The 16,010-nt window shown below is 39.4% G+C and overlaps 1 protein-coding gene across 1 annotated transcript in view; it reads right to left on the bottom strand.

Moving 5' to 3' along the window:
- Positions 1-1,333: 1,333 nt before the first annotated feature.
- Positions 1,334-16,010, bottom strand: part of EDIL3 (EGF like repeats and discoidin domains 3) — a 178,120-nt gene continuing 163,443 nt past the window's right edge. The window contains exons 10-11 of the mRNA XM_017738674.1: positions 14,448-14,603; positions 1,334-5,245 (exon numbers count right to left, since the gene is read on the bottom strand). Coding sequence (XP_017594163.1) covers positions 5,096-5,245; positions 14,448-14,603 — 306 coding nt within the window. The 3' untranslated portion in view covers positions 1,334-5,095. The remainder of the gene's footprint in view (positions 5,246-14,447; positions 14,604-16,010) is intronic.

Raw genomic sequence — 16,010 nt, 5'->3', positions numbered from 1 at the left:
GTCACTTAGTAATCAGTAAGTGAAGAGATTGATCTGCTATTAATTCTAAGGTATAAAATACATGTAATTTTGTTTACCACAGAAGTATCAGAGACTACTTATTTCATGATGATGTAGCCTGTTGAAACTCATTTTAATCCCTTGAGCTCACTAGCAACAGGTATGGGAAGATGGACGTTGATAAATTGTTGCTATTTTGAAGAGATTTACTGATTATTTTCTCTCATTGTCTTCACTAGAATTCCTGGGGTTATATGTTATGGAGAATGTGAGGAAAACCCACTTTTCAGTTCCCCTGAAAAGTCCTCCTATTTTGTGAAAGAGTTGTTATTTATAACTTAAAGTCAGAAAGCTTCAAGATGGAGAAATTTACAACTGAAGTGCTGGCACTCAGCCATCATTCTCCAAAAACACTCCTCTTCTTGTGTGCAGCATTGTATTCTCATTTTTGTAACTGGCAGAGATGTGTAATAAGGGAAAATTGCAATTGTGTGACTCTTCTGCTGAAAGAGAACATGCTGTACTGAGTGTTGAGTGTTGAGACTGCATGTTGGGCAGGCATTCACCAGTGAGTGACTGTGCATGGCTTTTGTCTCTAAAAGAGGATTTTTAGTGAAAGAACGCAAGGGAAACCATTATAATACAAAATCATGTGTATTTCTGGGCTTATTCAAAGTGTAAACCACTGAAGCTTCATCTTTCTTTAGTAAAAAAAAATATATATATAATTTAATTGTTTAAATTTGGGAGCAAATGGCTTTTCCATGTGCTGCTTTAACCTCTAAGCTTCTCAAGAAATTGAAATTATTGAGTTAACTAATATAAGACATTTTGGGGAGCAGGCTGAGCAGCAAATAAAAGAGAAAAGGGGCAAGGTTATGAGCAAACACCAGCCCTGCTGTGGCATCTCATAGCAGGTCTGGGCTGCAGCCACTCCTTATCTTCTCAGAAATTAATTTGCCTATGCAGGAGTGGAGGAGAGAGGGTAAGGACTGATAAATATCCCAAGAAATTTGACTTCCAGGAAATGAAATTGTCATTTTACATTTCTGGTGCTCATTCAGAGGGCAGCAGGACGGGAAAAAAAATATTTTTAGACTCATTCAAACCTATAGGGTTTTTTTATCTGGAAGAACAAAGGGAACACATTGAGAGGAGCACAGCACCGACTGCTGATTTTGCCAGAAGCAAACTTACCTACCACAAAGACCCTGTGGATGAACCCAGGAAAATGCCACGTCATATCTCTGCTCCACTTTTGCCGCCAGTGAGGCTGAGGCTAAGTTGTGTCTCTTTCAAGGTGTTGCAATATAACCACTTCAAGAAAACCACCTCGTTTTTCAAAAGTTTTATTGTTAAGTTTGAAGACTAGACAAGGTCGTACTGGTTTTACATCGCTCTACATGATTTAAGTATATACAAAACCATTTGGATATCACACAGCTTGAAAGGTTGCAAAGGTCATTTGTGTCCGAGATACTTCTGTACTTACTGACACATCAGAAGCCAGCACTGAATATTATAGTTCACATTTGTTGTATAGCAAAGATACACCCATTTAGTATCCTTAGTCTTCAAAACTGACACTTAATTTGTGTGCAGCCATTCCTAAAGAGAAAGTCAACCTCAGAACCAGAGCCAGTTAAGGCGACGGGCCCTCAACACAGATAAAAAGGAGCCTCGTGCCAGTGCTTTATTTCCCAGGCTATAAACGTAGCACATTACCCAGCTACATAAAGGTGAAGCCTGCCTGCAAATGCTTAACTGGTTCAGGGTGAAATTTAATTAGGAGAACACTTTTGGTCTTGTTCAATGTCACTCTTAGCAATTAATAGAGAAGTCAAGGATCATTTCCGAGCTTTCCTCTGTCCCCTCTTAAAGGGACATCCCCGGTCCTGCACTTCTGGTTTTGTAGTGCTGGTTGCTTTCACTGGGAGAGAACAGTCATGTTAATTAATACATTGACCCTTATGGCAATGGTATTCACCTAGACAACAAAATCAACTTGAAGGAAAAAATTTAATTCTTTCCCCATATCTGATTCCCACCTGTTTAGTTAAATCTGAGGGATTCCACTTAAACCAAGAGCTATTTCAGACTGATACTGCTGATGCTGGGAGCAGAATGTGGTGCTGGAAATGCCATTCCAAGAAAGCTTTTTGGTAGCTGAGGAATAATGTCACTGGAAAACCCCCCAGCATGCAAGTTGAAATTGTAAGGGCATCACATATATGATTTTTTAATAAATTATCGTGGAGTATTATCACAGGCGTGGAGCTATCCTTGCAGGTTGTGAAGACTGCTGGCAGCTGACACAGGACATGAGGATGAAAATACTCAACACAAAATTCATCCCAAATTAAAATTACTGCGTTGCATTACATGAAAACTCCACATGCAGATGAAGGGATAACAATTAAATTACTAAACCAAGAAATATTAATTCAAAACCAAAACTGAAGTTGCAAAAGGTGAATAACATGAAAAAAAACCCCAACATTAAGAACACAAAATAAATAATTCAAAAGAGCATCAGCACAAGTTGTTAAAGTAGGAAGTCTAATTTTCTGAAATGGCCTTCTGTTTTTTGGATACAGTCAGTGAAATAGCTACATGCTATTTTTCATACCTGTAATTAAACTCAAGTCAACTGCTATCCCATAACAGGAACATGTATTTAATCCTCTTAAAGTATTGCGTGTGCATCCTAAAGAGATAAATATTACTAGTTTTTTTCTTTTTCTTTTTTCTTTTTCTTTTTTCTTTTTTTTAACCTCAAGCCTAAATTGCAAAATGTAGGCAGTAGCTAATGCGGGGATAGACGTGTCCTCCATTATTCAGATTTCTTTTTTTCTCATTAGAAGTACCACCAAAGTGATTGACTTTCTCTTTAAAATCATTCCTTTTGCTTGAAGACCCCTCCATATATACATCATTAAGGAATGCTGTTAACACAGTTACAGACAAGACAGTAACAGTCTAGTGGCTTTTGTTATGCAGCACAAAGTAAAAAATAAAGAACAAACTTAGCAGTGTTGCACAGGACCTCAACATTTCTTACACATACTTTTACCTTTACAGGACTCTTCTTTAGAAGTCTTTAAATGTCTAAGCCTTATAAAATAAATACTTGTATAAATACAGTTTAAGGATTAAGTCGTTTTGTAGAGGCAGGGTGTTCTGTTTGCTAAAATGTGACAGTTTAAGTGACACTATCAGAAAACCGCCACCATTATATCCCCAATTCTTGTATGTAAAATTCCTGGCTGCTATTCTAGAGTCTTTCACAGTTCAATGGATAATATATATTTAGTCTGTGGTGGAGAATGTGTGATTAAATGCAGGTTTTTTCGAAATCCAAACCGTTTTGTTTCCAAGGTAAACTTTGCCCTTTGCAGATTGTGGGGCCAGCTAGCTGCTGGCCTGGGAAGCAGTGCCCAAGTTCATATTTCAGAGTTTTGGTGAGAATGTAACAGTGACAGAAAATAGAAGTTCAGTGACATTTGCTAAAACATGCAGCTGCATCTCTCTCTCTCTCTTTCTCTCTCACATTCTCTCATTCTCTCCACACCAGCATGTTATGAAATTAAAAGGTTGGCAGTAATCCCAAGTGCTGTTATTTCAGGTAACAGATAAAATGTCCCCTCACTCCCTGTCCCGGGATCTTTTTTAGACTGAGGTGCTGCTCTAATGTAGTCGCAGAGAACTTTACTCCAAGGAAACTTGGATTGCTCTTCAAAGATTGGTATTGTTATCTCAATCAGCAGGGGAAACTGAGGCACGGGGGAGAATGTCCCCCCTACTTCTCCACTTTTCCTACTAAAAACTACTTTTTAAACTGGGGTTGCTATCATGCTGTGTGTGAAGCATTTCTGTAGATGGGGCGTGATAGGAAACAGCCTCCTCTTGGCTCAATGGTGTGTGTCTGAAAAGACTTTTTATGAGCAGAGGGTGACAAGGGTCAGGCTTTGGTGAGCTCCTACGTCACCTCTTTCCTTCTGGGAGGAAAGCTGTGACTTTAGGAAGAGCCTAAAGAGAGGGTTTCCTGGCAGTAAGGGAGTCATTCCTCCTGTGTGTCTTTTAGCACCTGGTTCCTTCACCCCGCATTTTCCTTCTCACAGAAATTCAGAGAGTTTGTGAAAGTGGAAATTGGGTGGGCAGACTTGTCTAGGGCTGTGTTGCTCACCCCTGGGCAAATCGTCATGACACAGGATTTCTGATGCACTGTGTGGGTACCCAAGATGAGACACCACAAGTACCCTGGTGCCTCACCTCAGTCCCCTTGAAAGAGCTCAAAAACTTTGCAAATCCATAAACTTTGGCAAACTCATTAACTTTGTAACACACTGATTTGGTTACATATGCAAACAGGTGACATCTTCCAAGGAAAACAGCACCAGCAGTGTGATGCTAAACAGAAAAGATGGAGGTCGTGTCTACAGCATGCAAAATAGAGAAGGAAAATGGGGCAAGTTAGGGAAACCCTCCAGGTGTGTGGACTCTGCTGTCTGGATGAAACAGGAGAAAGGTCGCCTGTAACATCACAGGTACTGTGTTTTACAGTACCATGGAGTGTCTCCCAAAATATGTGTCATAAGTACTGACAGTGTTTGATAGGCACAATTACTATAATGCAGTCATCCCCAAGTAGACTTATTGCTAAAAGCTGCAGTATCACTTTTTGCAAGTAAGATGACGGTATGATTTATGGAGAACTCGTCAGCCCAATGTTCCTGAAGCTGCAAATGAGCTTCCTCGTGCTATTTCTCTTCCCTTGTAAAAAGGATGCTGCTCTTTGTTTTTTTTTTTTCCCTCTCTTTTCCCTTAACTCATTTCAACTGGTGGTGAACAACTCAAAGGAGAAAAAAAACCTAGGAGAATAATTCCACAGCAGAAGGGACAACACCAACGGATCTCAAGGGCAAAATCGGATTGGATCATTTTAAAGGGCAGGCTTAGACCTCCTGGCGAAAGACAGCTAGCGGCCTACCATAAAATGAGCGAGCACTGCTTCATGGAAAAACCCCACTCAGCATCCTACAGGCTTTTTGCACAGCTTCTTCTACAGCGGGAGCGCGGGTGGCACGGGGTGGGCTCAGTCCTCGGCCGCGCAGCCCAGCAGCTCGGACCGCAGGGTGATGCGGCCGTACCAGGACCAGGGCAGGATGCGCACATGCCGGGCGTAGATCGGCGGGTCGATGACGTTCTTGCGGTGCGTGTCGTTGTCGAAGTTCCCCTGGAACACCTGCAGGGAAGCAACGAGGAGGTTTTAAGACCGCCCAGGCTGCGGTGGAACTCTGGTGGCGCTGGCTCCGCGATGAGTTTTTATCATCGGGACACGCAGCTTGAGGTTTGAACTGGCAAAGAGAAGGTTTGGGTTAGGTCTGAGGAAGGAATTGTTTCCAGGGAGGCTGTGGCTGCCCCTGGATCCCTGGCAGTGTCCAAGGCCAGGCTGGACATTGGGGCTGGGAGCAGCCTGGGACAGTGGGAGGTGTCCCTGCCCATGGCAGGGAGTGGAACATCAGGAGCTTTGGAGTCCCTTCAACCCAAACCTGTGATTCCATGAGCCCCTGGCTTTGCTAAGACCTTGTGATTTCATGGCATGCCATGACACACTCAGCCCTGGCGCAGGTAGAGCCTTCTCCTCAAAGCTTCACCTGCTGTTCTGCCAAGGCCACGCTCTGAGATTTACACAAAAATCATTAACATTTTAAAAATCAAATGTCTTTTTACTTGGCATTTGTACCACCTCAAATAAATCCCAGGAGATCCTGTTACTGTTTCTGAGAAAATAACATTAATAATTAAAGATAAGAATTTTTATTGTATCACTTATGAATGCAGCTGGGGTGCAACTGTATAAGCCCTCATAAAGTTCGTGATTATCAAGGATATTATCTTCTCATGTCAAACAAAAGTCAGCAGATGAATTAAGGGCATCAGGCTGTGATAAAAGTGAAACATCCTGGAATAGTACAGTGCATGTTATGATCTTATTTCCACCTGTATTGGTTAACCTACACAAAAGTGAGTTATCAAACTCCTACCTGCAATAAATCAGTGCCAGATTTTTCCCCTGCCAGCCATTATTTAAATTCAAAAGGCCACAGCACCAAATTTGGCAAAATGATCAGATTATCCCCTTGGGTTATTTTCAGTTTTTATGGGAAATGTTCATTCCCTTAAAATGTCAGCCAATTCACTTCTCATTTGTAAAAACTGAACCTGATGGCTTTTCGACTTGAAATGAATGACTATCATTTGTATCGTGCAGAGAAGAATATGGACCTCCTGGAGATGTGCTTATATGACTGAATTAATGCAGAATTACAAGTTTCCTGGAAGTTCTTGGGAAAATATCAGAGTTTGAAGTCTGAGGTGGCTGATCTAATATTTTAGCCCTGACTCTGGTTCCTTTGTGACATCTTCACAGAGCTTTTTGGTCTCCATGCCGCACTCCTTTGGATTTTGGAAGCTTCTCTCCAGTGCTGTCTTTTCAGCACGTCAAACAAAATCTGTGCCCTCCCCAGGTGATGCTCTTTTGCATGGAAGGGGTGAATTCCCCTTCTCCCTTGCCATCACACCAACACAGAGGTGGGAGCGTGAAAGGATGTGGGAGTTCTGATGGATGGGTAAAGTGGCAGAGAGAATGACCACAGAAACATCAGATTTGTGAGTCTAAGGAAAAAAAAACAAAATTATTTACCGCAGGCAAAATTGTTTGCTGCCTGAGTACAGTGTTGATACATAAATCAGCAGGAGCTTGGGCTAACAAGTTTTGCACCTCAAGTCCAGTTTCATTTGTAGCAAAAAATAACAGGCAGTAAATTAATTATCAAAATTACAATGGCACCTCCCAAAACACAAAATGCAGCTAGGAAAGCCTAAAAGTGGTTTTTTTTTTTTCATTCGATTTCTTGCACATGCATGCAAAATACCTATTGATATTTTTCACCTGGCTAGGTGCTGAGCAATGCAGAACTGAAGACAGCCCTTGCTGCAGACCTACTGAAAAATTATTTTATTCTCTGTTTCATTCTTCCTATGGAGGATTCATTTCAAAGATAACATTTAAATGAAGGCTTAGAACAAAAAATGTTGTTTACCAGAACCTTTCTACAGCCCCAGTGTTCATATCTGCATATAGATATGCAAAATAAATAAAATTATGTGATGCAAAACCAGCAACAAATACAGCTGAAGGAGGGAGGATTATGTCATTTACTTACAGCAGGAAAACAAGAATTAAATTTTATTTTTAACTCATGTGTGATTTCATTATCACTTGAAATCTAAGTCATCTCTTTCAGAGGTTATTTTATGCAAATACAAAATACACCTTCCCTCAAAATTCAAGATCTAGTTTCAAGAAATTAACTAAATATGCCAGATCAGAAGAAATATTTTAGGGAAATAAATTTATGAGAAAGTGAGGTAAGCTTTGTCACCATCCACAAGTATGACTTGCATGAAATATAACATTCTAACAGAAATTTACTGTTCTTTGTCTGTGGCCCCATGGCAAATTTCTTATGGGAAAAACCATATTCTCTGCCACTCCTCATTTTCCTTCAGCCTCAATTCACTAATGGAGTCAAGGCATTTGAAAAGAGCAGGGAGGACTATGGACAAAACATGACTTATCAGTAGAAAAAAGAAGCTATTTCTGTAGCTATAAGTAATTTTTCTTTACCTGCTTGTTGCTTCATGTCCAAAATCAATAATAAATAAACCACTTATGCAACTAAAAACTCTTGAAAAGCTGGTGCCTCTCAATGACCACTCCTCACATTTGTTTCTGGGCAGTTTTTTTCGGGATACCTCTGAAGACTGCCACTATTTTTTATGATTTGAGAGGCTGATGTTGGAATTACAGTATTATGCTCTATGTAAAAAAATATAAATTCCAAATGACGAAATAACCCCAGGGTGATTTGTGCTCAAGAAATAAAGACCAGAATGTAAATTATCAACGTGTCAGTGTGCACAGCCAGTGCACACCTTCACCTTGAGCTCTGGGTGGCTGCAGGTCTGCTCCTACCTCATCCCAAACAGCAAACACAGAGAAAGAAGCAGCAAGAAGAAGGTTTTTTTTGGGAGTTATTAAACAGATAAGTCTCTCCAGCCTGAGAGGAGATACTGTAGATGTCTATAAAACCGTAAGTGGCATGGGGAAAATCGATAGCATGCACTGCTGCAGTGTCCCCTCAGCAGGGCCAGGAGGGGACAAGCAATGATAGCAGGGTCATCCCCAGCCATCTAAAGGTCACAGATCCCCTTTCAACACATAATTGAGGCATAATTGTGGCACAGCTTCCACAGCCTTTAACCACTGCTAAAGATCTGATAAATTGTGAGGGGGGAAAAGGCTGGGGCTATTGAGGACATGGACAGGGAGAAAAAAAAAAAAAAAGGCAGAGCTGGGAAAGGGCAGTAGGGAAAAATAACAGACCTACTTCTCCAGTTTTCTGGTCCTCTGCTACAGAATCCTCCTTCCTTCCCACAGAGCTTCACCCTCCCCAAAATCAGTGACTGCCACATTACAAGGTGACTTTTTTTTTTTTTTTTGGTACAAGCTCCTGCCTTTTGACCACCCTGCTGTAGAACATTACAGATTTTACAGTGTCTGTATCTATTTATGTCAGTCTGAATACTCAAAAGGTGTAACTTGCTGGAATATTTACTCAGCAGCTCTAGCAACTTTGCACATACAGACCCTCCACACCTATGTGTAGCTCCTCTGTAGCTCAGTCTCTTGCAGCTGATGTTAAAAGAAAGAGCCAGAAAATATATGCTGCTGTACTTTTAAATATGATAACCTAATTCATAATTGCTTCATGGAAAAAAAAAAAGGTGAAAGCCCAGAAAATAGGTACTGATATTCTCTGCTGAAAAGATTTCTGAAATACAGAGAATTCTTGTTGATGCTTGTGTCCAGCAAGCAATTTGAATGTCTTGACCTGAAACATTCAGTGAGAGTTTTCAGGATAAACAAAGTGTTTTATGGCATTAGCAGAAAATCCAGATGATGACAATGTAAGTTGATTAGAATTTTAAAAAGAAAACTGTCCTAAGTTTTAAGACAGAGTAATTTAGGAGAAATACCTGAAGATTAGCAGCTCGGGGAAAGGAATGTTTTCTGCTGTACCTTAACAACATTTTTCACACTGAGCAGAATATTTTAAAAATGTTATTTCATGGAGCAGTTAATCCTGCCCATATTATAGGAAGAATATTTTATAAAGAATATCCAGTCACGGCTCCAGTTTGCTTCAGTGCAGCACATCTTGATATTCAGAAAAATGAAGGTGGCACATGCATGTGTTTGTGGGCACATGCATTTTTGGAGTGAATAAGAGGAGGAAAAGACATTCTTTCTCTCAGTTACTGTACATAAAGTTCATAAATATCATGTCCACCAATATCTATTACATGGCTTTATTATTTCTTCAGGTTCAGAATAAAAACTTATGAAGCATACTCTCACATTCTCATGCTATCTTTCCCATCTTATCTACATGTTGATGATACAAAAATGGTAGTCCACTGTGCATGGTTTATAGGAGGTTCAAAGCCAAAAAGAGACATATTTTGAAGACCAGACTCCCTCCAGAAATGCATAGAGAAGTTCAAGGTAGGTTGTTAATTTGAGCATTTTGTCTTTTGCCCACTTTGTCCACACCCCCTGATTTTGGTGTGAGGGAGAGATGTTCGTGCACACCTGAAACGAGCACAGCTAGATCTTCATCTGAGACAAATCATGATAATTCAGCTCAAAGCAGTGGAAGTCACTCATAATTTAAACCAGTGCAGATAAAAAAATCGCTTAGATTACCAATTACAACTATTATTACAGACAATCCACTAGTAATAATGTAAGTAATATTACTCGAACAAATGCATTACCTGTGCCAAACATGTAGATTATATGTATGAATTGAATCTATCAGTGTAAACCAGATATGATATTAATTAAACATCATCAGAAAAAACATCAGCAAATCTAGCAGAAAGCTTTTTAACCTGACATGCTATAACTGTTCTTTAAAAAGTAGGTTCCTATCTCCTCTCACCCTGGCAATAGACTGTACACTCAGAAAAGTATAAATTATAACTAGTTCATCATTTTGTGCACAAACCCAGTGGCCATTTGCATACTGGATGTCGTTTACCCGCAGTTAATGGCACTGCTGATGGCTGATGATGGCTGGCAGTGCTGCAGACTGCCAGACTCCTTTAGGCTACTTTCAAATGTTCTCATCTTCCTGCAAAAAACAGCCTCTGAAATGCCATTTGACACTGCAGCTGGCCTTGAGTTACCTACAGCAGGCTGTGCAATTTATAAATCACATGTGGAATGTGATTAAAAAAAAAAAAAAAAAAAAAGAAGGAGAAAGGTCAGATTTGGTTTGGACATCCTCAGCTTTGGAGGCACAGTGAGCTACTGACCTCTAGTTGAGAAAAACAAGATAGCTATTAGCTCTGGTCCTGTTTCTAAAATATATTTTCTTTCTATGTGCCAGCCTGCAATGCAATTTATTTTGCTTCTTGAAGGCAACAGGCAAAGCTTTCATATTTTTCCAGGCAACTCATTCAAACTACTTAAAATGAATGAGAAAGGCTCCATTTTCTACAGACATGGGGTTTTTTTTATTTCTCCTCCTGTAACTTTTAGTCTGCACTCGCAGGAATTCAGCACAGATGTGAAATGAAATGAGTGGCCATTAAAATAGCAGAAGCCAAGCAGGAGCTGCAGGAGACACTGCTCTTGGAACAGCTTTTCCATTTGAAATGGTGCAAAAACTGAACCCCCTATTTCCTTCTCCTCTGAACCTCTACTATGTTAAGGATTGACCAAATTTACAGGCTGCACACAGTGTGCAAGATACGATATTTCATGTATTTATACAAATATGTAAATAAAGTATAAAGCATTGCATACAACACGATACAAGAGACCAGTCACTTTCTCCTTTGTAAATGAACTTCAAAAAATGATGAAGAGGGATAAGTGAATAGCCCCAGGAATTCAGTGAGATCTGCTGATATGTCAAGACTCATCCTGTAAACAGATCAACAGTGAGATGCTGAGCACCAGATGGGATTAAGTTCTCAGCTCTTGCCTAAATGCATTATAAAGTCACAATATTCACCCACAAATCATTGCTACCAGCGTACCAACCTCTCCATAATTTTTGTGCCTGTGACTTTAAAAGTTATTTTTTCCTGTCATCTTTTCTTCCTCTCCCCTAAATGTTTTTGTGCCACTTTTCTCCTAAATTTTTTTGGTGGTTAAACAGGATTACAGGACGAGTATAGGGTGAATAAATCACCTGCAGAAGAAATAAGAAATCTATGTGTTCTATTCTTCATAAAATAAATCAAGATATCCAGTTAATAAGTAGAATTAATGGGGTTAAAATACGAATAATTTATGCTTGCTGCTGTTGGCAGTTGTTAGTATCTACCTTTAACCTCCCTTCTGCATCTCCTGAAAACAACTGCAAAATTTCACACAAGTTTCACTTTGCTGTGGACACTTGGTTTACTTAACAGTGTGCTTGCATTTGGGAACAAGTCTTTTATCTTACCTTAAGATAAAGAAATTGTAGTGGATCCTGTGCAAAGGTGGTAATATCAGACAGGACCAGTGGTGCTGTTCCTCTCCTGCTCCTCATGGATGAGGTACAGCATTGCTTTTTCTCCTTGTGGTTTTATTTTTATTTACATTTCTGTCCCAGTGCATGCAGGCCAGGTTTTCTATCCAGTGGGCAAACCCCACGGGAGGCACACTGCATCCCCCCAGCTGGAGTAGTGAGGAGGGTTTGGTGTCAAAATGGGTTTTCTGGGTGACATGCCAGTCCTCTGGCTGAAGGAATTTATGTGTTTTCAGTAATTAAATGGATGATGGAAACTGAGAAGAAATAGGTTGAAGTACTCCAATGGAAACAAAAAGAAAAAAGGAAGATAAAATCAGTCTTTTGTGTCCTCTGAGGACAGGGTGGATGTATTTCAGCAAGGGGGAAAAGCCACCTTTCCAAACACAGGGGCTGACTGTTTATACTGTGGAATTTTCATCACTGTCTGTTTCTTTGAACATATTAAATAATAATCTGATGGAGGATGGTACAGCCTTGTCTGAGGTGAAGGACATGTGAATGAATTAAGTCTTAGCTCTGAAATTTAACTGTCTGCACCTACTCCAAGGTGACAAGAAGGGGCTTGGGGGTTCTTGAATCCTATTTTATGTTCAGAAGCCCTCAGAGGGCATAGGAGGAGAGGACCACAGTGCCTTTGTAGGTCGAAAGGTGCCTACCTAAGTGCTGTCTTGAGACCCTTTCCAGTCCTACCTCCTATAAAATTTTGCCAAGTTCACTGATTTCTGGCAAGTCAGATTCTGTCCTCAGACTTTTGACTTTTCTGGATGTTTGTGATATGGAAAAAGAAAACCCAACAGATATTTTAGGTTGATGTTTGTGTATCAAAGGCTGAGGCCTAGACTCAAGTGAACTTGTTTGCTTATTTTGTACAAATGTAGATTCAGAAATCCTAACTTCTAATTTTCAGTGAAGTCCATTTGATCTTTTTCTGCTTTTATTTGGTCTTGACTTGTTAAAGAATCATAATAATATGCATCTATTTTATTCTCAGGGACATTAATTAATATGGGGTGTGATGTGTTTAAATGAGAAAATGATTAAGAGTTTTCCATTGTTCCTAATGGAATATGTGTGTAGCAATTAACGGTCCATCAGATGAAGAAAGCAAAAACAATTTAATTGCTTTGGCCAAAGGTACAAACAAATGTAGACTGGAGCAGTACTTTGAGTAAGAGTGCATTTTCTTTTAGATTTGCTGTGACTGTGTTATCACCAGGGACTCTAACCCACATTCTCCTTTACAGCACAATGAATGCAATAGTTCACAGCACAAGTTTGGCTTGGACATTTCTTGCACAGCAGAACTTTTCATTTTTAAATTTTATTTTAAATGCCAGGGATTTAAAATAGGATGTGTATAAAGTACTGAAGCCACTATCTGTCACTTAAATTGAATGCATTTGTGGTATGCCTGTGGAAGGCGAGTTGTTTGTTTCCAAGCTTTATCTGACAGCCAGTAATACCAAACACATCCATAATCATTGGTATCAGAACCTTCCGAGCCAGGTGGCTAAACCAACTGATTGTTTTCCCTATCTTAAATCCTTTAGAAAAAAATATGTCAGTTTGGGTTAAAGCCACAGTGAGCTGAAATTTGGGTTTCAGGAGCGGGACTTCACAGTGTCATCTCTGGATAGCAGGGCATGGCAATGCAGACACAGACATGCAGTCATGCATGTACTTAATCTAGTAATATAGGACACATTCCCCTAATCGATGGCATTTTATCAATCATTTAAAATCAGTGTGATGTGGGAGATGCAGTTGTCTAACCCCTCATTATGAGGTCTCCCTGTACTCATACAACACATGTCGATGCACATCAAAAGTTTTCTCACTGTTTGAAAGAAAATTAATTTAATTGACTGATGTGAAGAATATGTTGGGGTTTTTTTCCCAAGGAATTTTTATGTATACTAAGAAATATAAGTGGAAGTCTGAACATTTATCGCCCTGAATACCCAGATTTGAGATGTTATCAGACGCATCAGCCATCTGGTATTTCAATAAATTCATCTTTTGTTTCAATCAGACATAACCCCAATAGGACATTTAATAAATAATTCACATTTTGTCATCTTGCTTAACATATCCCTAAGCAGTGCATATGCTGTAAAATTTTTTCTTAATGGATGTTATTATGAAATTCGGGTATTTGCAGTATAAAAGTGTTATACAGTTTAGAGGAAAGGTATAACGAATAACGAGAGAAAAGTTAAATGCTTCCAGGTAAATCAATCAGCAACCCTATACTTTCCCTATGCCTCTCATTAAACATTTGCAGAGGAAGTTGTGAAACTTTTTTAATGTTTCTTATTCATTTTATAGCGTAATAAAAATAATATTTTCACTGGGTATTTGAAACCCTAGCCATTAATTTCCAGAAAAAGAAAATCTGTCCAAAATGGCTGGGGAACAAGGATGTGCTTGACAGAAAATCACTGAAAATAGTCTATATGTACCAAAAAATGCACTGAAACTTTTTTTGAATATACAAATACACTCCTACTTATACACCTTCTGCTCTAGGGTTAAATGAAGAAATAGTTCTGATTAATGGAGAACTGTAAAGCTTTATGCCCCGTATTTAATAGCATTAAATCAGGTGCATGGCACTGATAGCTGTGATGTTACTGCACTCTGAGTGTCATTGTGTTATCTGACTCTTTTATTCACCTTGACTCCAATACGTGGGATCCCATGCATGTGGAACCCCAGGAAATAATCTGCAGTCTTCCATCAGTGGTGTTAGCACAACCAAAATACTGATTTTTCTCTTTGCTTTACCTTGTCCTTCTTCTGCTTCTCGTCCTGGTATATTTTCCAGTGCTCCCCATCGTTGCTGTAAGCGAGCTTGTAGGACCCCACAAACTGGACGTGGCCAAAATCTTTAGCTCCTTGGGTGATGATCCCAGTGATCTTTGTAGGGATGAGCAGATCAACCTAAACAGAACAGTTTAAAATTAAAAAAAAAACAACAACCAACCAAACAAAAACAAATAAATAAAAAATAAAACAACAACAACAAAAAAAACCCCAGAGGAGAACATAATTAGAACAGTTTCTGTTTCCACTCAGGTTTTGCAACACACCAAAGCAAAATGGTGCAGCTCCAACCGTGGTTCTCCCACTATGTGCTGACACCATGAGCAGTAATTTCACTTCTCCGAGTTCTAAATCAATCAATTTTTTTTTAAATTTCTGGTTTATTTTTTTACTTATTGTTGATACCACCTAATGGCACAACGTGGAATAATCTCACACCTTTCTCCATTGTGCTGAGTGTCATACACGGCCCCAAAAAATCCCAGCTAGTCTACACTAGGAATGATCTCTAGGCAAAAAGTGTTCCCATGTGCTCCTAATAATCAGAATACAAGGCTGATTCCCCAAGTGCCTTCCCATTTCCTTCTCAGTTCATGGGCCCATGGTTTAGAAAGTCTCTTAAAACATTTGCTATCATTCAGATTTCCTCCTGAAATTCCTTCTCACTTTATGCCTTTCCTTCTTTGTCTACCTCAAAAACTCAAACTTTCTCATTTCTTGAATTTTTTTTTGAGTTCTTTATTTTATAATCTTAGTGCAATACTTTTAAAAACGCAAGGCAGGAGTCTTAAAGCCTAATAAAATCTGAGCTTTCAAGTGGTTTCCATGTGAGTCAGCATGTCTGTGATCAGTTCTTTTTGAACCAGAACCCAACACTGAATGTAATAGATTTGGGCCAGATGTCTTGGATTAAAATGATCAAGAAAGAAAACGCAATAACAAAAGTAAATTGACCTAATAATTTAATTTCAGAGGCAGAATGAAGGAGTTGAACTCCCTATCAAAACTGATATTTTCTTGAAATTTGAGAGTATAACACACACTTTCTGTGTCCTCCAGCAATGTGGAGAGCCAGTAAAAATAAAAAAAAAAATTAAAAAAAAAGGGAGATTTATTTCAAACAACAAATGGCTGTGAAGCAGTCGGCATTTTTAATATTGTCTGTTAAATCAGGCAAGAGAAGCTAAGAGTAAAAATATTGCAGTAAAGTGAGACGAGTGCTGAACTCCACAAGCAGATGACTGATACGGTTTCACAGAAAAAAAAAAACTAAAAAGAGAATGTGAAGAAACAAAGACTCTCTGGCTGATCAAATGCTGAAGTGCTGGGTTTTTGGGAAGCCGAGGCCCCCTGAGCAAACTCATGTTGGATGGGATGTGGGTCTGGGCAGGAGAACAGACGTGCTGTGGAACATAAGAAATTAATCAGGAGAAGAGAAACAAAAACAAATGAGCTTAAGAAGTCAGCTGGTCCTAGATGATGACTTTGAAAGATGGACATTGGGGTTTGGATATGTGTCCCAGG

Source organism: Corvus brachyrhynchos, unplaced genomic scaffold, assembly GCF_000691975.1.
Source record: "Corvus brachyrhynchos isolate BGI_N302 unplaced genomic scaffold, ASM69197v1 scaffold376, whole genome shotgun sequence".
NCBI classification, from domain to species: Eukaryota; Metazoa; Chordata; class Aves; order Passeriformes; family Corvidae; genus Corvus; species Corvus brachyrhynchos.
This window is presented reverse-complemented; position numbering and strand designations above follow the sequence as displayed.